The sequence below is a fragment of the Bubalus bubalis genome, chromosome 16, assembly GCF_019923935.1.
Source record: "Bubalus bubalis isolate 160015118507 breed Murrah chromosome 16, NDDB_SH_1, whole genome shotgun sequence".
Classification (NCBI taxonomy): Eukaryota; Metazoa; Chordata; class Mammalia; order Artiodactyla; family Bovidae; genus Bubalus; species Bubalus bubalis.
In genome coordinates this window covers 51,321,681-51,343,951 of record NC_059172.1, presented here as the reverse complement: position 1 = coordinate 51,343,951, position 22,271 = coordinate 51,321,681, and the positions used below count along the sequence as shown (strand labels likewise).

The 22,271-nt window shown below is 48.0% G+C and overlaps 1 protein-coding gene across 6 annotated transcripts in view; it reads left to right on the top strand.

Annotated features, from left to right (window-relative positions):
• The window catches only part of GRAMD1B (GRAM domain containing 1B), a 187,479-nt gene that overhangs the window by 39,309 nt on the left and 125,899 nt on the right, over nucleotides 1–22,271 (top strand). For 4 of the 6 annotated variants that reach the window (XM_006041849.4, XM_044929586.2, XM_044929585.2 and 1 more), the window contains exon 2: nucleotides 8,694–8,783. In XM_006041849.4, coding sequence (XP_006041911.3) covers nucleotides 8,694–8,783 — 90 coding nt within the window. The remainder of the gene's footprint in view (nucleotides 1–8,693; nucleotides 8,784–22,271) is intronic. The other 2 variants (XM_006041850.4, XM_044929584.2) reach the window with 2 other exon arrangements.

Below are 22,271 nucleotides of genomic sequence, written 5' to 3'. Positions count from 1 at the left end.
CACAGGGTTGAACACGACTGAGCACACAGGCACACACACAAAGGAGCCTTAGATGTGATAATATTTTAAATGTTTTAAGATAAAGAATTTTAAATTACCTAGAAAAATCAGAATAAATGAGATATGCTTGAAATAGGGAGATAAGTATCTTTTCTTTGTTTATTAATAACTGCTTAATCATCACAACACGTTAGATGTAAATCTGTGATATTGTGATGAAGTTGGGCAATCACCAGATAATGTGTTCGTTCAATTAAAAAATGGCCCTGAAGGAAAGGAAGGAAGCATAAAGGAGAGATAGGGAGAGATTTTTTTTAAAGTCAGAGACATGGGTATGTTTACAGACAAAAAAGCTATTAAATAGAGAAGTATTGGGAATTCCCTGGCTGTCCAGGGGTTAGACTGTGCTTTGACTGCCGAGGGCGTGGGTTTGATCCCTGGTTTGGTTGCTGTTCAGTTGCCCAGTCGTGTCCAACTCTTTTCAACCCCATGCACTGCAGCCTGCCATGGTTCCCTGTCCCTCTGCATCTCCCAGAGTTTGCTCAAGTTCATGTCCATTGCATCGGTGATGCCATCCTACCATCTCATCCTTTTTGCTCTCTTTTCCTTCTGCCTTCAATCTTTCCCAGCCTCGGTCTTTTTCCAGTAAGTCAGCTGTTCGCATCACGTGGCCAAAGTATTGGAGCTCCAACTTTAGCATCCGTCCTTCCAATGAGTATTCAGTGTTGATTTCCTTTAAGATTGACTGATTTGACCTCCTTGCTGTCCAAGGAACTCTCAAGAGTCTTGGATCCCTGGTTGGGGAATTAAAAATCTCATAAGCAGGGCAGCACAGCCAAAAGCAACAGCAAAACCTAAATAGAGGAGTATAGTGAGTTATAGTGAGTTAAAAGACATTTAGCTGGATTCTGAATCCCTGAATCTTTGACCAGCTACCCACTCTGTTACTTGTTCCCGGGGGAGTCATTAAGCAGAAGCAGTCCCTGCTATCTTTGCAGACATATCATTAATTTTCATGCATAGCATGTAATTTTCTAAGTAGTAGTTGAGAATATTCAGGTATGTTGTGTAAAAAGCTGGCAGTCCTTGGCAGTGTCTCAAATCACATCTGTTTACTTTCTTTCTATTATTAGATTTTCTTATAGCCGCTTGCCAGATGACAAACAGAAACTGTTCCCTTTTATCCTCTACTTATTTGCTACCTTATTTATTTATTTATTGCTTATTTGCTATCCTCTACTTATTTTCTCCCCCCAGACACCCTTCTTACTTAAACTAAAATGGTAGGTGCCAGAGTCATTTCGCAGGTGCATATAATCCAACATGAAAACTCAGGCTTTTGTCGGTGATGGCGTGAGTCTACTTTTCAAGTCAGTGGCTCTCAACATTTTTACCATAAAGGTCTCTTCTGCTGCTCCCTTCCATATATTGGATGTTTCAAAGTATTTATCTGCCAAAGTAACTGTGAATATTAAGTCCAATGAGTGTCCAACATCTCAGGTGCACCTACCAAGGCCCCAGCATAGACCTGTGTGTGCTCAGTTGTGTCTGACTCATTGCAACCCTGTGGCCTGGGGCCTTGCTATGGAATTTTCCAGGCAACAATACTGGAATGAGTTGTCATTTTCTACTCCAGGGGATCTTCCCCACTTCGCCATCGAATCCGAGTCTTTTGGGTCTCCTGCATTGGTAGGGGAATTCTTGACCACTGAGCCACCTGAGAAGCCCAGCATGGGCCTGCTGCTGCTGCTAAGTTGCTTCAGTCGTTTCCGACTCTGTGCGACCCCATGGACCTGACTGTGCGACCCCATGGACCTGACTCTGTGCGACCCCATGGATTGCAGTCCACCAGGCTCCCCCATCCCTGGGATTCTCCAGGCAAGAACACTGGAGTGGGTTGCCATTTCCTTCTCCAGTGCATCAAAGTGAAAAGTGAAAGTGAAGTCGCTCAGTCGTCTCCGACTCTTAGCGACCCCATGGACTGCAGCCTACCAGGCTCCTCTGCACATGGGATTGTCTAGGCAAGAGTGCTGGAGTGGGTTGCCATTGCCATGGCCCTAGATGTTTACACATGGTAAATGGTTACTACCATTTCTAATCCTCATTACAATCTTTAAAGTCATGTAGAATATCCTTGTCTGACACTTGGGAAAGTAAAGTAATTTGCCCAGTGTCACTGTGCTAAGTGGCAAAACTTGAATCTTCCAGACTCCAAATCCTGAAGTCAGATGTTGTGATTAGATTACTCACAACTTAATCCTCAGTACAGTTCTACAAGTGGTGTGTTATTGTTCTTATTTTCCAGGGAAATAGGCTGAGAGAGGGTAAATGACTTGTCAAACTTATAGGGCCAAAAAGAAACAAAGCCGGGGGTGAACCTAGGTTTGTCTGTCTCTATAGAGACAGGGCTTCCTTGGTAGCTCGGATGGCTGAGAATCTGCCTGCCACTGTGGGAGACCCAGGTTCAATCCCTGGGTTGGGAAGATCCTCTGGAGAAGGCAATGACAAGCCATTCCAGTATTCTTGCCTGGGAAATCCCATGGACAGTGGAGCCTGGCAGGCTACAGTCTGGGGTCACAAAGAGTGAGACACTACTGAGCGACTAACACTTTCACTTTCAGAGTAATTCTGTTACATCCACTGCTTCAAATAATTTCTTCCCCCACTTTTATTAACCAAAGACATACATCAATCAAAGCCACTCTGAGCTTTTCAGAGCTTCTAATTAGCATAAGATAATTGGTATCAACACACTAAATTGCTCTGATTACAGCCCAAAACAAATGCGAAAAATGAGGCACAGCCTTAGTGTGGGTAAATGTACAGATTCCACCAGGCTCTGGAAATACTAAATGACAGCTCACACATCCCCATAACTGCTTGGAATCTCTGGAATTTCTCAAACCCCTTCTGGGTTTAGGAATCACAGTAGTGTCATCTGGGTAAGAAAGAGTTGTTTCTACTTACAAAGCACCAGCTCAAAAAAGGTGCCAAATTTAATTTCCCTCAGAGTGAGGCGGTACTTTATAGAGGACAAAAGGACACCTTCCCAGTAGCTTGTGTGTTTAGGCTGAACGCCCTTCCTCCAGTGCCCAGGGATGAAGGTGGGTGGGGAAGGAAGACCAGTGGAATCATGGGAATTTACCCAGACTGCATTGCAGAGCTTCCTGCTCTAGCCTGTGAATTTCTGCCTCTGGGGTGTACACTGCCTCAGATGGAGTGGATTTTTTCCAGCCAACGTTCCTGGTTTAGTGTGACCTAGGATAAGCTCCCAGCACTGACTTGCTGGCAGAGAAACAAAACCAGGACTCTGGATTTGATTCACTTCAGCTAGTTTCCCTTAGGAATGTAAAGAAGCATTTCCCCCACCTTATTTGGTAACTCCGTCTGGTGTTTCAAAATTGAATTTCTATAGTGAATTTTATCAGCAGCTTGAATTTATAACAGGAGAGACTTTTAGTCTTCCTCCTGCCTTTTCTAGGTCTTCTGAGGAAAAGGCAAAACACGGTTGCTTATACAACTGCTTCCTTGCATTGTTAAGCTGACTTTGGGTCATCTGGTGCCCAGGCTAAATCACCCCAAATCAGACTTTCTGACAAAATATTTTCATCTGTGAGCAACCTCTGCTGGCCTTCCTCCAAGTTCTTCTTACCTTCCGTAAGCTGCAGAACCCATGCTGGTCACCTGCCCCTCCAAGGCCTTGACTGAAATGGAGTCACTGTGGATGTAGCCCTTGACCCTCCAGCCTCCCACGTGCATGCATGCCTGCTAAGTCACTTCAGGAATCTTCTGACTCTTTGGACTGGAGCCCACCAGGCCCCTCTGTCCATGGGATTCTCCAGGCAAAAATGCTGGAGTGGGTTGCTGTTTCCTCCTCCAGGGGATCTTCCCCACCCAGGGATCAAACTCCTGTCTTTTTTGTGTCTCCTGCGTTGGCAGATGGACCACTGAGCCACCAGGGAAGCCCCAAGCCTCCCACACTCCTCTGTAAACACTCTGCTCTGGTGGTGGCTTTTCTTCATGACCTCAGAAGCCTGGCAGATTGATGTAGAGGGCAGGGCAAGCTGCCCAGTGTCCAGGTAGCCTGTATCATTTGAAAAGGCTCATATAAGAGAGGAGCTGAGAGGTTTTTTGTTTTGTTTTGTTTTCTGAGAGAGAGGCCATATCTGAATCTCTGGAAAGTCTGCTCAACAAAGATCATTTCATGGAGTTGAGTGGAGGATGGGAGTGGTTGGCCTCTATCTCACCTTTAAAGATGGTGGTGAAAAAAATGTTCTGAAAATGGGAGGAGAGAGGACCAGGCTCCTTCTGTTGGAGGAGGAGCCTGTGCACTCTGCAGCGGTTGCTGCCATGGGTTTACCTGGAGGCCTCCTGTCTCACCTTCACCTCTTCACTGTGTTGCCTCAAGTCCCCCAGGACAAGTGTCTGCGACCTGTGGCCTTTCACCCTGTGGCCATTGCTGCATCGCAGTACTCAGTGAAGGTTAATTAATTAATATGTGGTCTGTGTTTGGTGAGTTGAACTGAACCAGAACCCTCTCTTCTGCTCATCCTGAATCTGTTTGAATTTCAAGTGTCAGCAAAAAACCCTTGCTGTTGAGTCAGTTTTCTCTTACCAGCCCCGGAAGGAAATGATCTTCCTCTGGTCTTTGTTTCTGTAGCATTTAATATTGACTTCTAAGAGCTGTCATTTTCTACTTTTAAATGTAGTTTATATTGACTCTTACTTTCCAGATTGTAAGCATGTTGAGAGATGTTTGAGATCAGACAGAGATCCTTGTCTGATTCATGACTTTATTTTCCATGACCCACAAAATGATGCCTTACACATAATCATAGCATTTGATGGGCTTCCGGTGTTGCCTGACTGGTAAAGAACCTGGCTGCCAGTGCAGGAGATGCAAGAAACAAGGGTTTGACCCTTGGGTTGGGAAGATCCCCTGGAGAAGGAAATGGCAACCCACTCCAGGATTCTTGCCTGGAAAATTCCACGGACAGAGGAGCATGGTGAGCTACAGTCCATGAGGTAACAAGGAGTCGGACACGACTGAGCACGCACACACACAGCCGTTAATATGTGCCAAACACTGTTCTTGATATTTCTTTAATTCTTGGAATAGCTTTGTATTCTTTAATCCTTATGATTGTTAAGAACTGCCATAACATCTGTCTTCATTTTGTAGGTAAGGAAAACACTGTTCAATAAGTTGCTCAGAGTCGTGATAGTAGGAAGTGGAAGATAATCTGAGGCAGAATATTCTAAGGTCTAAACCTAACCTTGATGCTGCCTCTTCTTCATATATGTGCACTTAGAGGGCATTATAAATAGTTGTTGAATGCATGCAGTTGATATTTCTTAGTTGCTTAGAACCAATAAATAGTTTGAAGGTGATCCATGGTTGCTTTTACCTCCACTTTCTGAACTGTTTTCTAAGCAATGGGAAGGCCAGAAGGGGGCGCCAGAAGGTTGGTTCTAGTTTTGGTTTCAGAGGCTGGATGGGGTTGGCTGCCTTCAGGTTCTGGTTTGGAAGACGGCAGTGCCATCTAGTGGGATAACTTGTTAATGTCAGCTCAGTTATTTTTCTGAAACCCTGGTTCTTGCCATTTGGTTCTGGGAGCTCCCTTTTTAGGCTTCCCAGGTGGTGCAGTGGTAAAGAATCTGTCTGCCAATGCCAGAAATGAAGGTTCAGGAAGATCCCCTGGAAGAGAAAATGGCCATCCACTCCACTGTTCTTGCCTGGAATATCCCGTGGACAGAGGAGCCTGGCAGGCTATAGTCAATGGGATCACAAAGGATCGGATACGACTGAGCAGTTTTGATAGCCCAAGGGAAGGTAGAGTGAGAAGGAAGAACAGCCCATTATAGTTTAAATGGAGTCAAGTTTAATTTCTTCCATGAAGAGGCTGTAGTGCTGAGCGTGGTCATTGAGTTGGTGGAGCCCCTTTGGGTTTTAGATAGTGTGAAGCATGGGGCTCCAGACACCCCTCCTCCCTACTCTCCACATGTGCTGCCAGAGATGTAGACTGATATTCCTCTCTCTCTCTTTTTAGTATATTATTTTGGTATTCCTCTCTTGATAATGGGTCTGCTTTGGAATTTGAGTTCTAGTCATCTGTGGGTTGCCTGCTGTAGCCTTAACACCTATCCTAGGTTGTATAGAGGAGGATACTTGATCCATATGACAGGTCAGTCCCAATGTAAAAAAGTCCAGTGGGTCAGCAACATGATAGCATAATTTGTTATGAGTTTTTTTTTAATTCATTTATTTTTAATTAAAGGATAATTACTTTACAGTCTTGTGTTTGTTTCTGCCATACATCAATATGAATCAGCCACAGATATACACATGTCCCCTTCTCCCACCTCCTACCCCATCCCACCCTTCTAGGTTGTTACAGAGCACTTGTTTCAGCTCCCTGAGTCATACATCAAATTCCCACTGGCTCTCTATTTTATATATGATGGAGTGTATGTTTTTAAACGGCAAGTCGAATGACGAGGAGCCATTCTGTAGGGAATGAGTGGCAAAAAAAAGTGCTCTGTGCACACACTTTGTTCTGCCAGGCAACTGGAAGCTTCGTATGTGGTGCTTTTCTGATTTCTGGCATGTGTGTGTGTGTGTGTGTGCGTGAGTGTGTATTTGAAAATGTGTTGTAAATTGCTTCTGAGTTCATTTACTTCTTGCTGAAAGATGGGATCATGAGAGCATGGTTATAAAATCACTTGCTTCTTTGATTGAAAGAAGGCACTTCGACCAGCACGTACCCTGTGAGAACGTTCAGAGTTTGCTGTCTGCTGGGGATCTAGTCTAAGGACTATACGGTGTAGAGATCAGTGCTTTTTATGGCTGTAAACTATCCAGCAGAACAAGGGAACAATATTGGTCCTACTGGGCCTGCGTTAGAGTGACATGTATGGTAATAACAATTTATTATTAATAGAATTTATACAAAACAGGGGTTTGCTAACATTTTCTGTAAGGGGTCATACAGTAAATATTCAGGCTTTGTGGGACTAATGGCCTCATTGCTGCACTTAATTCAGTTCTGCCTTAACTACACAGCTCAGCCCTTGTAGCAAGAGCAGTCCTACTATGTAAATAAATGAGGGTGGCTGTGTTCCAGTAAACCTGTATTTAAGACATATAATTTTGAATTTCATGTAATTTTCATGTGTCATGAAATATTATTATCATCAAAAAAATTTTTTTTAATTCCCAACCATTTAAAAAAGCAAGCACCATTCTTAGCCTGCAGGGGCTCCAGATTTGGCCAGGGGGCTATGGCTTAAGGACTCTTGATTAGATACCTGGGGTACTTAATAATTAGCAGTTAGTACAATGACTGATCACCAGCTTTGGGTTCAGCTAGTATCATAAGATGTCCAAACAGCTTTTCTTTCTCTTGAGTAAGATAAATGACTGTTGAATTCCACATAACTTTAAAGTAAGTGTCATGCATGGAATGTGCACTGTTTGGAAGAGAATTTCCAGACAGAGGCAGAATGAGAGAATAGAGTTTATTGGTCTTTGAACAGCTGACCAGCTCATGGGAGAACTGACCCCTTTCACAGGCTAGTAGCCAGTTTTTATAGCCTTGATGCTTTCGAATTGTGGTGGTGGAAAAGACTTCAGAGTCCCCTGGACAGCAAGGAGATCAAACCAGTCAATCCCAAAGGAAATCAACCCTGAACAGTCATTGGAAGGTCTGATGCTGAAGCTGAAGTTCCAGGACTTTGCCGACCTGATGTAAAGAGCCAACTTATTGGAAAAGACCCTGAAGCTGGGAAAGATGGAGGGCAGGAGAAGGGGGCGCAGAGGATGAGATGGTTAGATAGCATCACCAACTCAATGGACGTGAATTTGAGCAAACTCTGGGAGATAGTGAAGGACAGGGAGGCCTGGTGTGCTACAGGTCACAGGATTGCAGAGTCACACAGTTTAGCAACTGAACAACAAGGCAGAGAATATTCCTACTGGAAGGGTGGATATTTTACCTAATACGGGGTCAAGGGCCTAGCAGGTTTAGATCCGGAGGCTCCTGGCAACAGTTGCTATGGGGCTTGGGAAATTCTGGAGATTTTTATCTTGTGACCTTAGTACAGGGCTCCACGGTATGCACTTTAAGAACTCTGTGAACTGAAGCTCCATAATCATCATGCCTCCAGGGCTTTAAGGAGTGAAGAGACTCCACCTTCTAATCCCTCTGCTCACCCTCCTTGCCGGCCCTCCCAGGAGGCGAAGAATCCTGCCAGGTGGCCCCAGGCCCCATCAGGTCTCAAGTCTTTCTCCTGCTGGAATTCCCCTCTCCTTCCCCCACTGCCACCCCTTCCCTTCCTGCCCCATTGGCTGTGCCCGCAACTGTGGGTCTCAGGTGACGGGGTTCTCCTGCAGATCTAGAGGCCCAGGGACAGAGAATGCCAGAGGCACTTGCTCCATGAACCTGGCCTGGGAAGAACCAGGTAATAGGTCAGGATCTTCCCAGGAGCTTTAGGTAGGATGGGTGGGGTTTTCAGAAGGTCTCAGTTCCACTGCCTGCCAGTTATGTCCTCTGTGTCAACTTCCATGGCAGGGGGAGGGAACGTATACCTTTAAAGTGTTGTAACCCTGTTTCCCTGTCGAGTGGAGTCTCGGTGCTCACCCAGGGTTGAGAAAGGAGGCAAACGTTAACGGTTCACATCCTGTCTTTCCTCAGCAGCCAGCAGAGCAGCCAGCAGAGCAGCCAGCAGAGCAGCCATGACGATGACTCCAGCAGGTTCCTGAGTCCTCACGTGCGGGAAGAAAGGTGAGATCACACAGCCGGGGAGGACGGGAGGCCGGGGAGGACGGGAAGCCAGCAATGACAGGGGACAGGGAAGATGTTTGAGGAAGATCAAGTTTCTGCCAGAAGTGAGAACCATGAGAAACTGCAGAGGAACAGAAGCTGGCCTGACCTCTGTGTTCTAACATGGGTCAGAAAGAGAACGCTGCCCCCTCGACCTGAAAGGGGACTGGTTCTAAAGGCTTTGGGTGCTCAGCAGAGGGAGAAGTCAGTGTGTGGAAACCAAGTCTGTTGGAAAGATGTCGGAGTGGGACCTGAGGTGCCCTGTAAAGGTTGGGAATGCTGTGGATCTGGAGAGGGAAAGGGTGTTTCCAAGCCTGAGGGAAACGGCATGGCCTGGGATGGTGTGTGTGTCATTAGAGTGGTACCTGAAAGCTGGGCTTGCCTCTTGCTGGGTGTCAACCAAAAGATACTGCCAAGTCAAAGATCCGGAGAAGGGGACTTCTGCTAAAGCTAGGGGTACATGCATATTCATGCAGGCGCTTGAATGGAGGAGAATTCAGCATAGAATTGGGACAAAGGTCAACAGAGTTCAGGCTCTAGTTGAATGAAGTCAGGAGGGTCCTTCCATCCTCCACCTGGGTGGGGGGCCTTAGTTCCTGCAGAGCTTGCAGACTTGTATCAGATGATTATGTGTAGTCCTTGATGGGGGTGGGGGGTTGGAAACTAGGACTGTGTTTCCTGACTGATTTTCCTTTGTCCCTGTCTTCCCTTACTTCTCTTAAGCTTCTTGGATCACAGAATGGCTTCTCTTAATGTCAAGAAAGCCATTCCTGGGACCCCAGGGTACTTGGTGGTAAAGAAGCCACCTACAGTGCAGGAGGCACAGGAGATTCAGGTTTGATCCCTGGGGTGGGAAGATCCCCTGGAGGAGGAAATGGCAACTCACTCCCATATTCTTGCCTGAAAAATTCCAGGAACAGAGGAGCCTGGAAGGCTACATACAGTCCATGGGGTCACAAAAAGAGTCAAGATACAACAGAACACGCATGCTTAAGAGGCTGGGACCTTCTCTTTAGATTTATAAAGCTTTATGTCTCTTGCTATAGTTCTCAGTTCTGTGCTTATTACCAACCATGATTGACAGTTAAGCTCATCAATTTAGGTGGAGGCATGGGACACCCCCGCAGAAGGCAATGGCACCCCACTCCATTACTCTTGCCTGGAAAATCCCATGGACGGAGGAGCCTGGTAAGCTGCAGTCCATGGGGTTGCTAAGAGTCGGGCACGACTGAGCGACTTCACTTTCACTTTTCACTTTCATGCATTGGAGAAGGAAATGGCAACCCACTCCAGGCAAGTATTCTTGCCTGGAGAATCCCAGGGACAGAGGAGCCTAGTGGGCTGCCATCTACGGGGTCGCACAGAGTCGGACACGACTGAAGTGACTTAGCAGCAGCAGCATGGGACACCCCTGGTGGCTCAGATGGTAAAGAATCTGCCTGTAATGCAGGAGACCTGGGTTCACTGCCTGGGTTGGAAAGTTCCCCTGGAGATGTAAATGGCAACCCACTCCAGTATTCTTGCCTGGAAAGTTCTATGGACAGGGGAGCCTGATGGGGTTAGTCCATGGGGTCGCAAAGAATCGTACACAACTGAACGACTAACACTTTCATTTTCTTCATGGGGTCTCCAAGGGACAGAGACTAATCACTTTCATCAAGATGCTTGATCAGTTATGATCCGATGGGAGTTCCCTCAGTCTCTATGAGGCAGGAGATATTAGATGGGCTGCAGGTTAGACATTTACAACTGGCCCCTGGGTGCCCCGGGGTGACAAAAAGATGGGCTGCAGGCCCAACACTCATTCCCAGGCCCCGGTTTACATTTTCTGAGCCAGGAGACAGATGCGCTCCAGGCTACAAGTTTGTGGCCAGACTCCTATCTACATTTTGAGATCTACACCTCGATAAAAGAAACGACAGGAATAGGGTGAATAACATGACATTGGACGCTTTTATGGTAGGAACAGAGCTAAGCCCTATTAGAAGATCAAGACGTCATACATTTCCATCCTTGGGGCAAGGGAGAAACTACACTTGCACAAGAGGTGTAACGAGGCCAAAAAGGCAGGGGGTGCCAGGCTCTAAGAGTTCTTGCGGTCTGCCTCCCATATGCCTCTGGGATGAACTCCATCTTCACTGAGCGGTATGATCCCACCTAGGGGAGGGTCCCTAGACAAATTAGCTGCGGGGGGTGGGGGGAGGCGGGGTGGGCTGGGGCTGGTCAAAACAAGATTGACTAAGAAGCAGACAAAGACCAGGAAGACTGGCCCCTCACAAAGGATTTAAACCTCCCAAGGCACAACTCTAGCAACTGAATGGAGTTTGCCCATGTGCTCTGCCTTTCTAATAAACACTTTACTTCCTCTACCTCATTGCCTGATTTCTCCTTTCAAGGTAGACAAGGACTGGGGACTTAGATTCTAGCCACTAGTCCCTGTGGTCTATCAGTTAAGATTCCTGGTTTCCACCCAGGTGACCAGGCTTTGATTCCTGACCAGGGAATTAAGGTCTTGCTTCCAGCTGCTGGTCACTACTTTGTGCCTCTGAAATCATCTAGAGTGGCCTTCACCCTCTTTTCAGTGCTCCCTGGATTTCAACAACCCATGTTTCCAAAATTGGAAGGGTCGTAGAGTTCCCCAGCACAACTCCCTTCCCCATGTTGTGCGGTGAACATCCCCGGAAACTGTCCATTTCTCATCATCATGCCTTCAGTTGATTGGCAACTTCTTAGTTCTCTATTTTATCTCTGCCGCTTGCTATGTTCCTGGGAGAGATGAATAGGTGTCGACTTGCACAGACTCTACAGCATGTTTTTCCCACGGCTCCTTGCTAACTAGAGTCAGCCTTGATTTTGTTCAGTACTTCGGATTGTACGCTGATAAAAGTGATATTTTAGCTGTTTCTCTGCCCCCTCCCACAACCCAAATGAAATGTTATGGATGATCTCTCCTCCAAACCTCTGCTCAGAAAAATCCTTTAAATGTCTTCCCTGGTCCTTTCATCCTCATCCCTGGCCCACTGACAGCCCCTTGAGCTCTTCATGGTAGTGTTGGATATAGTTTTGCCCTAGCTCACTTTGGGCAGTGTGGGAAACAGAGAAGGCCACGAGCTGAAGGATGCTTCTGTGGTGGTCCCTGTGGACCCCTGCCCTGGAAACTCAGGACTGGTGTGTGCTCACCATGGTCTTTCTGAATGAATTCGGTTTTTCCTTCACAGTCAGTGGGTTCTCCTGGAGAGAACGAGTCCTCAGAGTGCTAATTAATCACTCAGCCGCAGCTCGGAACAAACCTTTACACCCTGCACCTAATCCTTCCTCCAGCAGGTTTCTGACCAATTAAGAGACTCTCTGGGGCGTTTCAGATGTTGGCCTGTGATATGCTGGCCTAGAGCAAGTGTGAGATCTGAACCCTGGGGAGAGGGAACCTGACTTGTGCTCATTGCTCTGGGCCCAGTTTGATGGACAGCGCACCCTGATGGTTACGATGGCATTTCCCACACCGGCCAGTGTAGTGCCTGGCCAGTGCAGTGGGTAATACGGACCCTTTTCTGTGGCTGCTCTAATTCTGCAAACCACATTGTCAATTGCAGAATGAAGGATTGTTTCATAGAACAGACAAAAAAAAAAATTGATTTTTCTGTTTTAAAGATCAAAATTATAATCCTTCAGTATGAAATAACTTTCCACTGGTTAAATGAAACATTGATTTTTCTTTTTTCTTGTAAAAGGTTTAGAATGGATATCATATTTAGAGATAAAATAGCTACTGTACTGTAATCTTTATAAAATCCACATTGGGACTTGCCTGGTGGTCCAGTGACTAAAACTCCAACCTCCCAGTGCAGGGGGCCTGGGTTTGATCCCTGGTCGGGGAACTAGATCCCACATGCCTCAACTAAAGATCTCGTATGCCTCAACTAAGACCCAGTGTAGCCAAACAAGCAGGTAAATAAAAATAAATATTTTTTTTAAGTCTGTATACTGCAGAGAGGGAAATGCCTTAATAAGACATCCAAACGGAAGGGCTTCTGAGAATTTATTTTCCTCATTCACATCAGCTTCTATCCAGAAAGGAAAAAAGCCTTTGGAACCATGATGGGGGGCAGAGTCCCCAGCCCAGGAAGTAGCTGCAGAGAGACAGTCACTTCCTGGGCAGGAGTGCCAGGGAGAAGTGTTGATTTTAGAGAATCAGTTTGTTGGAAACAGAGATTGTCTCAGAGATAAGAATAATCCCCTCAGGTTTCTGTATGAAAGCAGACTAGATCTAGCTTCCTCAAAGTATGTGTACCATGGACTTTGGGATGCTGATCCAGTTTCATGCTTCGAGGTGAAGCCAGGGGTGCATTTACAAAACAGTAGTTCTCAGGACCAAACTGGACCAGTTGGTAAAGGTTTCCCAGGTCCCTAGTTTTTTTTTTTTTTTTTTTTCAATCTTCTCTATTTGCTTATTCAAACTACACCATTGATAAAAATATTTTTTAATATATTTATTTACTTGGGTGTACTAGGTCTTAGTTGCAGCACACAGGATCTTTTAGATGCAGCCTGTGAGGTCTTTCGTTACGGCATGTGGGATCTAGTTTCCTGACCACGGATGGAACCTGGGCCCCCTGCATTGGAAGCACAGACTCTCAGCCATTGGACCACCAGGGAAGTCCCCACTAAGTCTTTATTTAGTACATTTCACCCAGTGTCAGGACCTTTCATACAAAGCCACAAGCATAGAAAAAAGAGATGTTTCACTAAGGACCGTTTCTGTACAGGATGTTAGTCTCAACAGAACGTGATCTCAGTTGAACCAGGAAGCCTTTTCATAGTAGGAGAATGAGACGTGGACAGGGCTGGAGTGCAGCTGAGGACCAAGGCAGGGCTACATGCATTCACATGCCGGCCTGGTTGCCACAAACCTACGTGAAGTGTTTACAAGATGCTGGAGCCTGCCATAGTCAGGCTGCTGGAAGAATAGAGCCTGGCCCTCTGCCGCTTGGCCCTGAGAGATGCAGGCAAGAGCGAGAGCCTCAGTCAGCAGACCTAGTTTTGTCTTCTGTGTTGACTGTGCATTTTTAAAAGCATTTTACTCAGCTTTTCTGAACCTTAGTTTCATCACTTGTAAAAGCCTTTTCTTGTAAAGAGTACATGAGATAGCATGTGTTGAGTGCCTGGTGCTTAGTAGGTGCTTAGTAAGTGGTAGCTGCCAGTACTCTGATGGTTTTGGCTATTGTGAGTTTTTACTGTCAGTTTTTTCTTTTAATATTAATTTATTTATTTGGCTGTGCTGGGTCTTGGTTGCAGCATGTGGGATCTAGTCCTTTGACCAGGGATCAAACCCAGGCCCCCTGCATTGGGAGCACGGAGTCTTAGTCACTGGACCACCAGGGAAGTCCCTTTACTATCACTTTCTTCGCAGATCTATGCTCTTCTGTCGTTGAAGAAACAGAGACAGAAAGAATGTGTAGAATATTGATCATCTACAAAATATCAGATACTGATCCTAAGGATAAAGAGAATAAGGCATGACATTTGCTCTCAGGAACCTTCTTATCTTTCAGTGACACATATCTATAAGAAAGTAAGTATAATGTAATAATTGACAGATGGCACTTTGTCTCATAGAATTTCATTGTAATAGAACTAAAGAATTTGTTTTCTAATGTACCTAATCTGTGCAGAGACTCTTACGTACACTTTTAAATATAAACCTCTCAACAGCCCTTTCAAATAGATGCTATTATTATGTTTATATTGGAGTTTAGAGAACTTAAGCTCGGTGGAGTTAAGAAATTTGCCTGAATAGAACAATGTAGGTCCTCCACATAGGGTAGGATGGGGGAGGAAGGAGGGAGAGGGCGGTGGTATCCAGAAAGACTCCACGGAGGGGGCTGTGCTTCAGCTGAGAGCTGCAAGGGGAGTAGGAGTCTGTCACATGGCAGCGTTCCTAGGCGTGGGAACAAGATGTACATAAGCCGGAGGTGTGAGAAAGCAAGGCGTGCTCAGGAATGGCAAATACTTCAGTATGGATGCCAACAATGGCCCAGGAGTGGGGGTAGCTAGCTAGTGGCTGGAGATCATCTTTGTACAGGTAGGCAGGTGCCTGATCATGTATCATCCTGCCAGGATGGAGTGGACTGTATTTATAGAAGAGGGAAAAGAGTGAGGTCTCTCCGGGGTATCCTTGTGAGAAAAATCCTCTTGGTCCTTGTGTGAGAGGTGGATTCAAGGAACAAACGCTGGAAGCAGATAGACAAGGAAAGTTGTTGTGCTCAGTTGTGTCTGACTCTTTGTGACCCCATGAACTGCAGCATGCCAGGCTTCCTTGTCCTTCATCATCTCCCGGAGTTTGCTCAAACTCATGTCCAGTTGAGTCAGTGATGTTATCCAATCATCTCATCCTCTGCTGCTCTCTTTTCCTGACCTCAATCTTTCCCAGCATCAGGGTCTCTTCCAGTGAGTCGGCTCTTCCCATCAGGTGGCTGAAGTACTGGAGCTTCAGCTTCAGCATCAGTCCTTCCAGTGAATATTCAGTTGATTTCCTTTAGGATTGACTCCTTTGATCTCCTTGCAGTCCAAGGGACTCTCAGGAGTCTTCTCCAGCACTACAGTTCAAAAGCATCATTTCTTCACCGCTCAGCCTTCTTTCTGATCCAGCTCTCACACCATACATGACTACTGGAAAGACCATACCTTTGACTATATGGACCTCTGTCGGCAAAGTGAGTGTATGGCAGAGAAAATACAAGCTTATATGTGTATTGAAGAAAGGGAACATGGTTTCATGAGGAAACATATCAAATAAATTGGGCCAGGACCAAAGTGGGGGTGGTGAGAGAGTGTGGTGGATGAACTAAGGCCAGAAGGATGAGTCTGAGATGGGAGGGAAGCAGTGAGAGGAGGCAGATGATGAGACGAGATGAGAGGAGCTTGGTTGGCCAGGACAAGGACTTGAGTCTTTATGCTCAGAGCACTAGGAAGCCATCGAAGTTTTAAGAAGGGAGCCGATGGGGTCAGATCTGATTCTAGATAGATTGCAACTTGGGGAAAGGATGTACAGTTAGAAGGCTGTTAGAATAGTTCAGACGAAGGGCTGGATGTTGGTGGCTTGGATGTGGGATGCTGGTTGTTGGGGGTCGGGGGGAAAGTAGGTGAGTTCCAGACACATTTAGGGGATAAAACGTCCTCAACTTGTGATGCCCTGGACAAGGGGTGTGAGAGGGGGAGGTCTTCAGAGTTGGTCCTAGGATTCTGTCGTGCTCTGCTGGGTGGTGCCTCTGCTGAAAGATAAGGAAACGGGTTTGGAGGAGGTGAGAAGAGATTGATCTAGATCAGAGGTGAGAGGACTAGTCTAGAATAGGAGAGAATAGTGGATGTGGGTGCAGGTGAGTTCACAGGTGAGGAGGAGGTGAGGAGGAAGGTGAGGAGGTTACTAACAGCAGCACCCCTTTTCTGTGTGTAATAGGAAAAAAGATCAGCTCCTACGATCAAGGAAGGTGGAGTATAGTAAGAGGCTTGGGTGTTGTTAATTTATGGATTTCTTATATCACTTCTTCTCTGATGAGCTTCAAAGAAGTGCATGTCTTACTAGAACTTGCCCTCACTTCTCCGAGTTAAGGTAGGGAAGGCAGGTTTCATCACATCTGTTTTCTAGGCATAGTATTTAGCAGGCTGTGGTTAATCCTGCCCGGCACGTGCCCTGTGCTGTGCACTCTTTGGTTCACTTATCCATCTCCCCTCTAGCCTGGGAGACCCTGGAGGACACAAACGGTATCTCGTATGTGGCACAGGGTAAGTGCTCAGCAGCAGATGTTTGTGGAATGGATGAATGAACCAACAAGAAACCAACGCAGTTGGAATTGGAGCTCCTGGGGTTGGAGCAAGGCCAGAAAGCAAGCCCGTTTCTTCCAGCTCAGGTCTGGCCATTGGAATAGCTAGCCTCCTATCAGAAGGAAAGATGTTTTCAGTTTCTGTCCCAGAAATTGTTCCCAAATCCTGTATCTCCAGGGCACTCTAGCCCCATCTGCCCGTGGCTGCCGAATTCCCCATGGCCCCGTGGACACTCAGGTGATCTCCCCGGTCAGCTCCCTCACCGGGAGGAAAGAGCCAGGAGTAACAAACCCTCTGGGAGCAGTGCCCATGCTCCCCCCACCCGACCCCCCTTCCAGCAGCTGACATCACATGCAGGTACAGCTCCATCCTCCCTGTCTGAGGACAAAGGAGGAGAGGAGACTCACCAAGTGCCCGGAGCGCTGCCAGATGTGGGAGGGTGGAGGAGGGCTCAGGCCGCGGGCAGGGGGCATCCTGGTTAGGTCGGAGCCTGAGGCCCTCCCAGCCCAGGCCCTCCACCCGCCTGTGTTCTGTGTGGAACCTCAGGGCGGGGAGAGTTCGGCTACAGGGGCCAGGTCGACAGCTGGAGGAGCTGCACGAGCAGCGGCCCTAGAGCGAGCCCCCAGCCCGCGAGGTCCCTGTGGCCATGTGCTGGGCTCCCCCCTGAGCCCAGCATGGTGCAGACCCTGCGCTCCCAGACGGTGTCTTGCAGCACGGCTGTGAAGCAGGCCTGCCACCACCACGTCTCCTCCTTGAGGAAGAAGCTGTCCTTTCTACGAGCCAAGTAGGTGCAGGGCCCCTGGATGGAGATCAGGGCACGAGGATGTGGCCCTTGGCTGGTTTGGGGTGACCCGGGGCTCGTCGCAGAGGCGGGAGTGCTGTGGGGTTGTCTGCCGTGCTTGGGGATGTTGCAGTTCCTTGCTGGGTGACAGGTCCCCAAGAAGGAGTATGGTGTGTTGGCAGAGGCTGAAGGTGAAGGATGTGGGGTGCAATGAATGAGGCTGTGCGCTCCTTGGAGAATGCCTTGCTTGAGTGGACCTTGTCTCCAGGCAGCTTCCTTCGCTCTCTGGGTTCTTCATGCCCAGCCAGGGATCATTATTTTCCTTTTTCATGGTAAATTACTTCACTTGGTAAAGAACTCGGGGTTCCCAAGAGAAAGAAAGGTGGGAGAGAGAACGATGTGTTCTGCCTGATTTAGGGGTGATCTCTGGGGTCTTCGGGGGTGTTAATTTCCTTCCAGTGATAGGGACCTGTGCATAGGGACCTTTGGGGGTGTTGCCTTTGTGTGTTCACATCATATCTGCTCACCGGGGACTTCGCTTGAGAAGGTGCCGAGGAGGTCCAAGCCTAAGCCAGGTGCGTGGCTCGTTGTGCTAATGTGGGCCTTGAACCTGGCAGAATCGTGGGGTGGTGTCTCATTGCCAAACACCCTGTACCTTGGGCTTTGTGACAGGAAGAGGGGAGGAGGTTTTCTGGAGGAGAAATAGGTCCTGACTTTTGGATCAGAGTTAAATTCAGGGGCTGGTGGACATTGGAGAGAGAGGGGAGGCATGTAAGCTTATGGACAGTTGTGATTTGTTGTGAAGAGAAACACAGTAGTGAGGACTAGGAAAGACAGGGCAGATGGGTGAGGGGAGGACAGGGAGAACAGAGATAGGGAGAGGCTCGGTGCGTCTCAGAGGTAGGTACGGGCTGGAAGTGGTCAGTGATGGTCTGGATTCTTTCCCACACGCACCTGCGCTCCAGCGTGGATGCCCACGAGTGTTCAGCCATCTGTTGACAAGGGTGCTCTTCCCAGGGAGCTTTCAGGTGGAGGTTTGAGGCTGGGGAACAGAGAGACCCAGTCCTCACTCTCAGGTGGTGGTCCCCCGGGTACCAAGGACCCAGTGCTGTGGGCGCGCAGCAGACCCCCAGCGGGCCGTGGCAGAACCCTGTGGTGTTGGTGGCAGGGACAGCAATCTCTGTCCAGTGGTCACATGGGACTCAGGACTGCACTTTGAAGACGAAAGGATGACCTCAGATTAAATCCGGACTCGACCACCTACTGGCTGTGGTGCTTCACAGCATCATCTTATCCTCTCTGCATCAAGTGGAGATAACTGTACCTGCTTTATGGAGGTTGTGGGGATCACAATGAGATAAAATGGGAGAAACACTTGGTACTCTGTCTGGCATGCAGGAAATGGTAGCTTCTGTTGGAACTGCCGTCGGCTCAGGCCACCCCTGGGAGCTGAGAGGAAGGTCAGCTTGGCACTCAGAGAACCATAGCTGGAGACTTGGTCAGAGTGAGTCTAGGAGAGGTGGCGTTTGATGACTCCTTAGTCACCCAGGGAAGCCAGTCAAGTCGACTCCAGTCCTCAGCCTCCCAGCTTTCTTTGTGTGTGTGTGTGTGTGTGTGTGTGTGTGTGTGTCCCCGACTCTCTACAGCCCCATGGACTGCAGCCTGTCAGGCTTCTCTGTCCACGGGGTTTTCCAGGCAAGAATACTGGACTAGGTTGCCATTCCATTCTCCAGGGCATCCTGCTGACTCAGGGATTGAACCCCATGTCTCCTGCATTGCAGGCAGATTCTTTACCACTGAGCCACCCGTGAAGCCCAGCTTCCTTTACATGTTGGCACTGCTGCTGCTGCTGCTAAGTCACTTCAGTCGTGTCCGACTCTGTGTGCGACCCCATAGACGGGCAGCCCACCATTCTCCCCCATCCCTGAGATTCTCCAGGCAAGAACACTGGAGTGAGTTGCCATTTCCTTTTCCAATGTAGGAAAGTGAAAAGTGAAAGCGAAGTCACTCAGTTGTGTCCGACCCTCAGTGACCCAACGGATTGCAGCTTTCCAGGCTCCTCCGTCCATGGGATTTTCCAGGGAGGAGTACTGGAGTGAGGTGCCATCGCCTTCTCCTACATCTTGGCACTAATGGTTTCTTAATTGTATTTATTTGTTTACTTGGTTGTTTGTCTCCCCAGCTTGTCCTAACCTTCGTGAGAGCAGGGACTGTGTTTGTTTTATTTGCTAGTTGTACCCAACTCCTGGCGTTGTGACTGAAACATGGTGTGTGCGTGTGCGCCAAGTCACTTCCGTTGTGTCCGACTTTGTGCAGCCCCGTGGACTGTAGCCCACCAGGCTCCTCTGTCCATGGGATTCTCCAGGCTAGAACACTGGAGTGTGTTGCCATGCCCTCCTTCAGGGGCTCTTCCTGACCCAGGGATTGAACCCGCATCTCTTACATCTCCTGCATTGGCAGGCAGGTTCTTTACCACTAGCGCCACCTGGGAAGCCCTGACACATGGTAGGTGCCCAATAAATATTTGTGACGTGACTACCTGGAACTTGAATACCTGTCTGAAGCTTTTTGCGAGCTCTTACATTCTGTGATCATGGGATTCTGTGACTGTGGCCCAGACAGAGGGCCGCTGTAGCCCTTAACATCTGTTACCCTTTGTGACAGTTTCATGGTCCTGACATTGCTTTGATCTGTGACTGCCTCTCACACATGCCCCTTTCTCTGATCCACAGACATGTATGCTCAGAGGATGTGCGGTCTGGGGCAGACAGCACAGAGGCGCTTGGGCTCAGCCTTGACTTTGGGGGCAGGGCTCTCCAGCTTGCCTGCACCGCCCGTCCCCGCCCAAGTTCCCAGTTTGTAGCTCCGCTCCAGCCGCTTCTGTTGCTGTCAGCAGAACTGTCTGCAGGTGTAGCCGTTACCTGCTCCGTGTTTCTCCTACTCCAGCATTTCTCCTTTTCTGCCTGAGAAAGAGGGGTTATTAATTATAGCTCAGCATACCACTCTCTCTCTCTGTGGATACCATCGCTGGGCTTTAGATTTGGATCACTGGCAGGTTGGCTAGTAAATTTCATTCCCCAGCATCTCCACCTCCTGCTGGGAGAAATGGTATCCTCTCAGTGGGGGTGAGGAAGGAATGTGAGTGGGTGAAGCTCGGGGCTCAGGCCGGAACCCCACCATCAGGCTTGTCCTGCTCTGAGCTGCATTCTTTGTCTTCCTCTCTACTCTAGAGCTAAAATGCAGTTGGAGGCTCAGACCCCTGGATTCTCTTCTCAACATGACACTGATGAATACTGTAAGCTCAGAGCAGCTATTTGCAGAGTTCACTCCTTGTTTTGAAGCAATACTTTTCCAGAATTATTTGATACTCCAGCTTGGTGGCAAACCCCATCAGTAAAAAAATCTTTGAGTGGTATCACTAATGTCATGTGTGAATGTATGTACGTACAGAAGTTGTGTGCTTGCACTACTGTATGAAGTATTCTGTATATTATGTAAACAAGTGGCCATTTTAAAAGGATGAGCTAAAAAGTATAAATATAAGTTCTAATAGCTCCTTCCTTCACTGCATGGGAAGTGTTTATATCTGCTTGATAAAGAGCAGCCAGCTTGGGAGCCCAGGGTGCAGTGGTCCTCATCCTTTTAACAGGTTTCAGAATCACTTGCTGGAGAAGGAAATGGCAACCCACTCCAGTATTCTTGCCTGGAGAATCCCAGGGACAGAGGAGCCTGGTGGGCTGCTGTCCATAGGGTCGCACAGAGTTGGACACGACTAAAGCGCCTTAGCATGCATGCATACATTGGAGCAGGAAATGGCAACCCACTCCAGTATTGCCTGGAGAATCCCAGGGACAGAGGAGCCTGGTGGGCTGCCGTCTGTGGGCTCGCACAGAGTCGGACACAACTGAAGCGACTTAGCAGCAGAATCACTTGCAGAGCTAATTCAGTATTCACAGTCCTGGGTCCTTCTCTCCAATTCTGAATTTGCACAGGTAACACATTTCCCAAGTGGTTTCCATGCCAGTGGTCTTTGAGAACACACTCTGTAACCTGCAACCTTCTAGCTGTATCAAGAATCCAATTTAAGGGACCTCCCTGGTGGTCCAGAGGGTAAGGATACACCTGCCAATGCAGGGAACATGGGTTCAATCCCCTGTCTGGGAACTAAGATCTCACATGCTGCAGGGCAGCTAAGCCTGTGGGCTGGGCTGTGGAGCCCGTGGGCTGGGCTGTGGAGCATGGGCTGCAACTACTGAAGCTAGAACACCCTAGAGCCCACGCTTGCCGAAAGCAGAGAAAGCCCATGCGCTGCAAGGAAGACCCAGAGGAACCAAAGCAAACAAAAACCCAATTTAATATGGCTGGAACAGGGAAGACCTAGGTGTCTGTCCTGACTGGTGACGTCAGTTTTAGGGAATCTCTGGCAGACCCTTGGTCCCTTTTTACCTGGGATGCTGGGTCAGTGTCTGGCTTGTGTTTTTCCCTTACATTTTGCATAGCCCAAGAATCACCACTGTGCAGCAAGGAGAAAGGTGGGTGGGTTGGGATGTGTAATTAATCGTTTTCATCTTATCTGTCATCACTTTTCGGGTTGCTCAGTGCCTGCCTCTTCTTATCCTCAGACACAGGAACCACAAGCAGTTAAGTGCTGAGCTCTCTCCCTCTCTTTGCCAGTACTCTTTAATCCAAAAGAGGCAGCTCATCCACTGAGATGCAGAGAATCCCATTTCTGCCCTGGTTGGAACTGGTCCTGGGGGTTGGGGGAGCTGGAGGGAGTGGAGGAAGTCTGAGTATTTCACCCCCCACCCCCCTACCCCCCACACATACACACACACAAACACAAAAGCTCC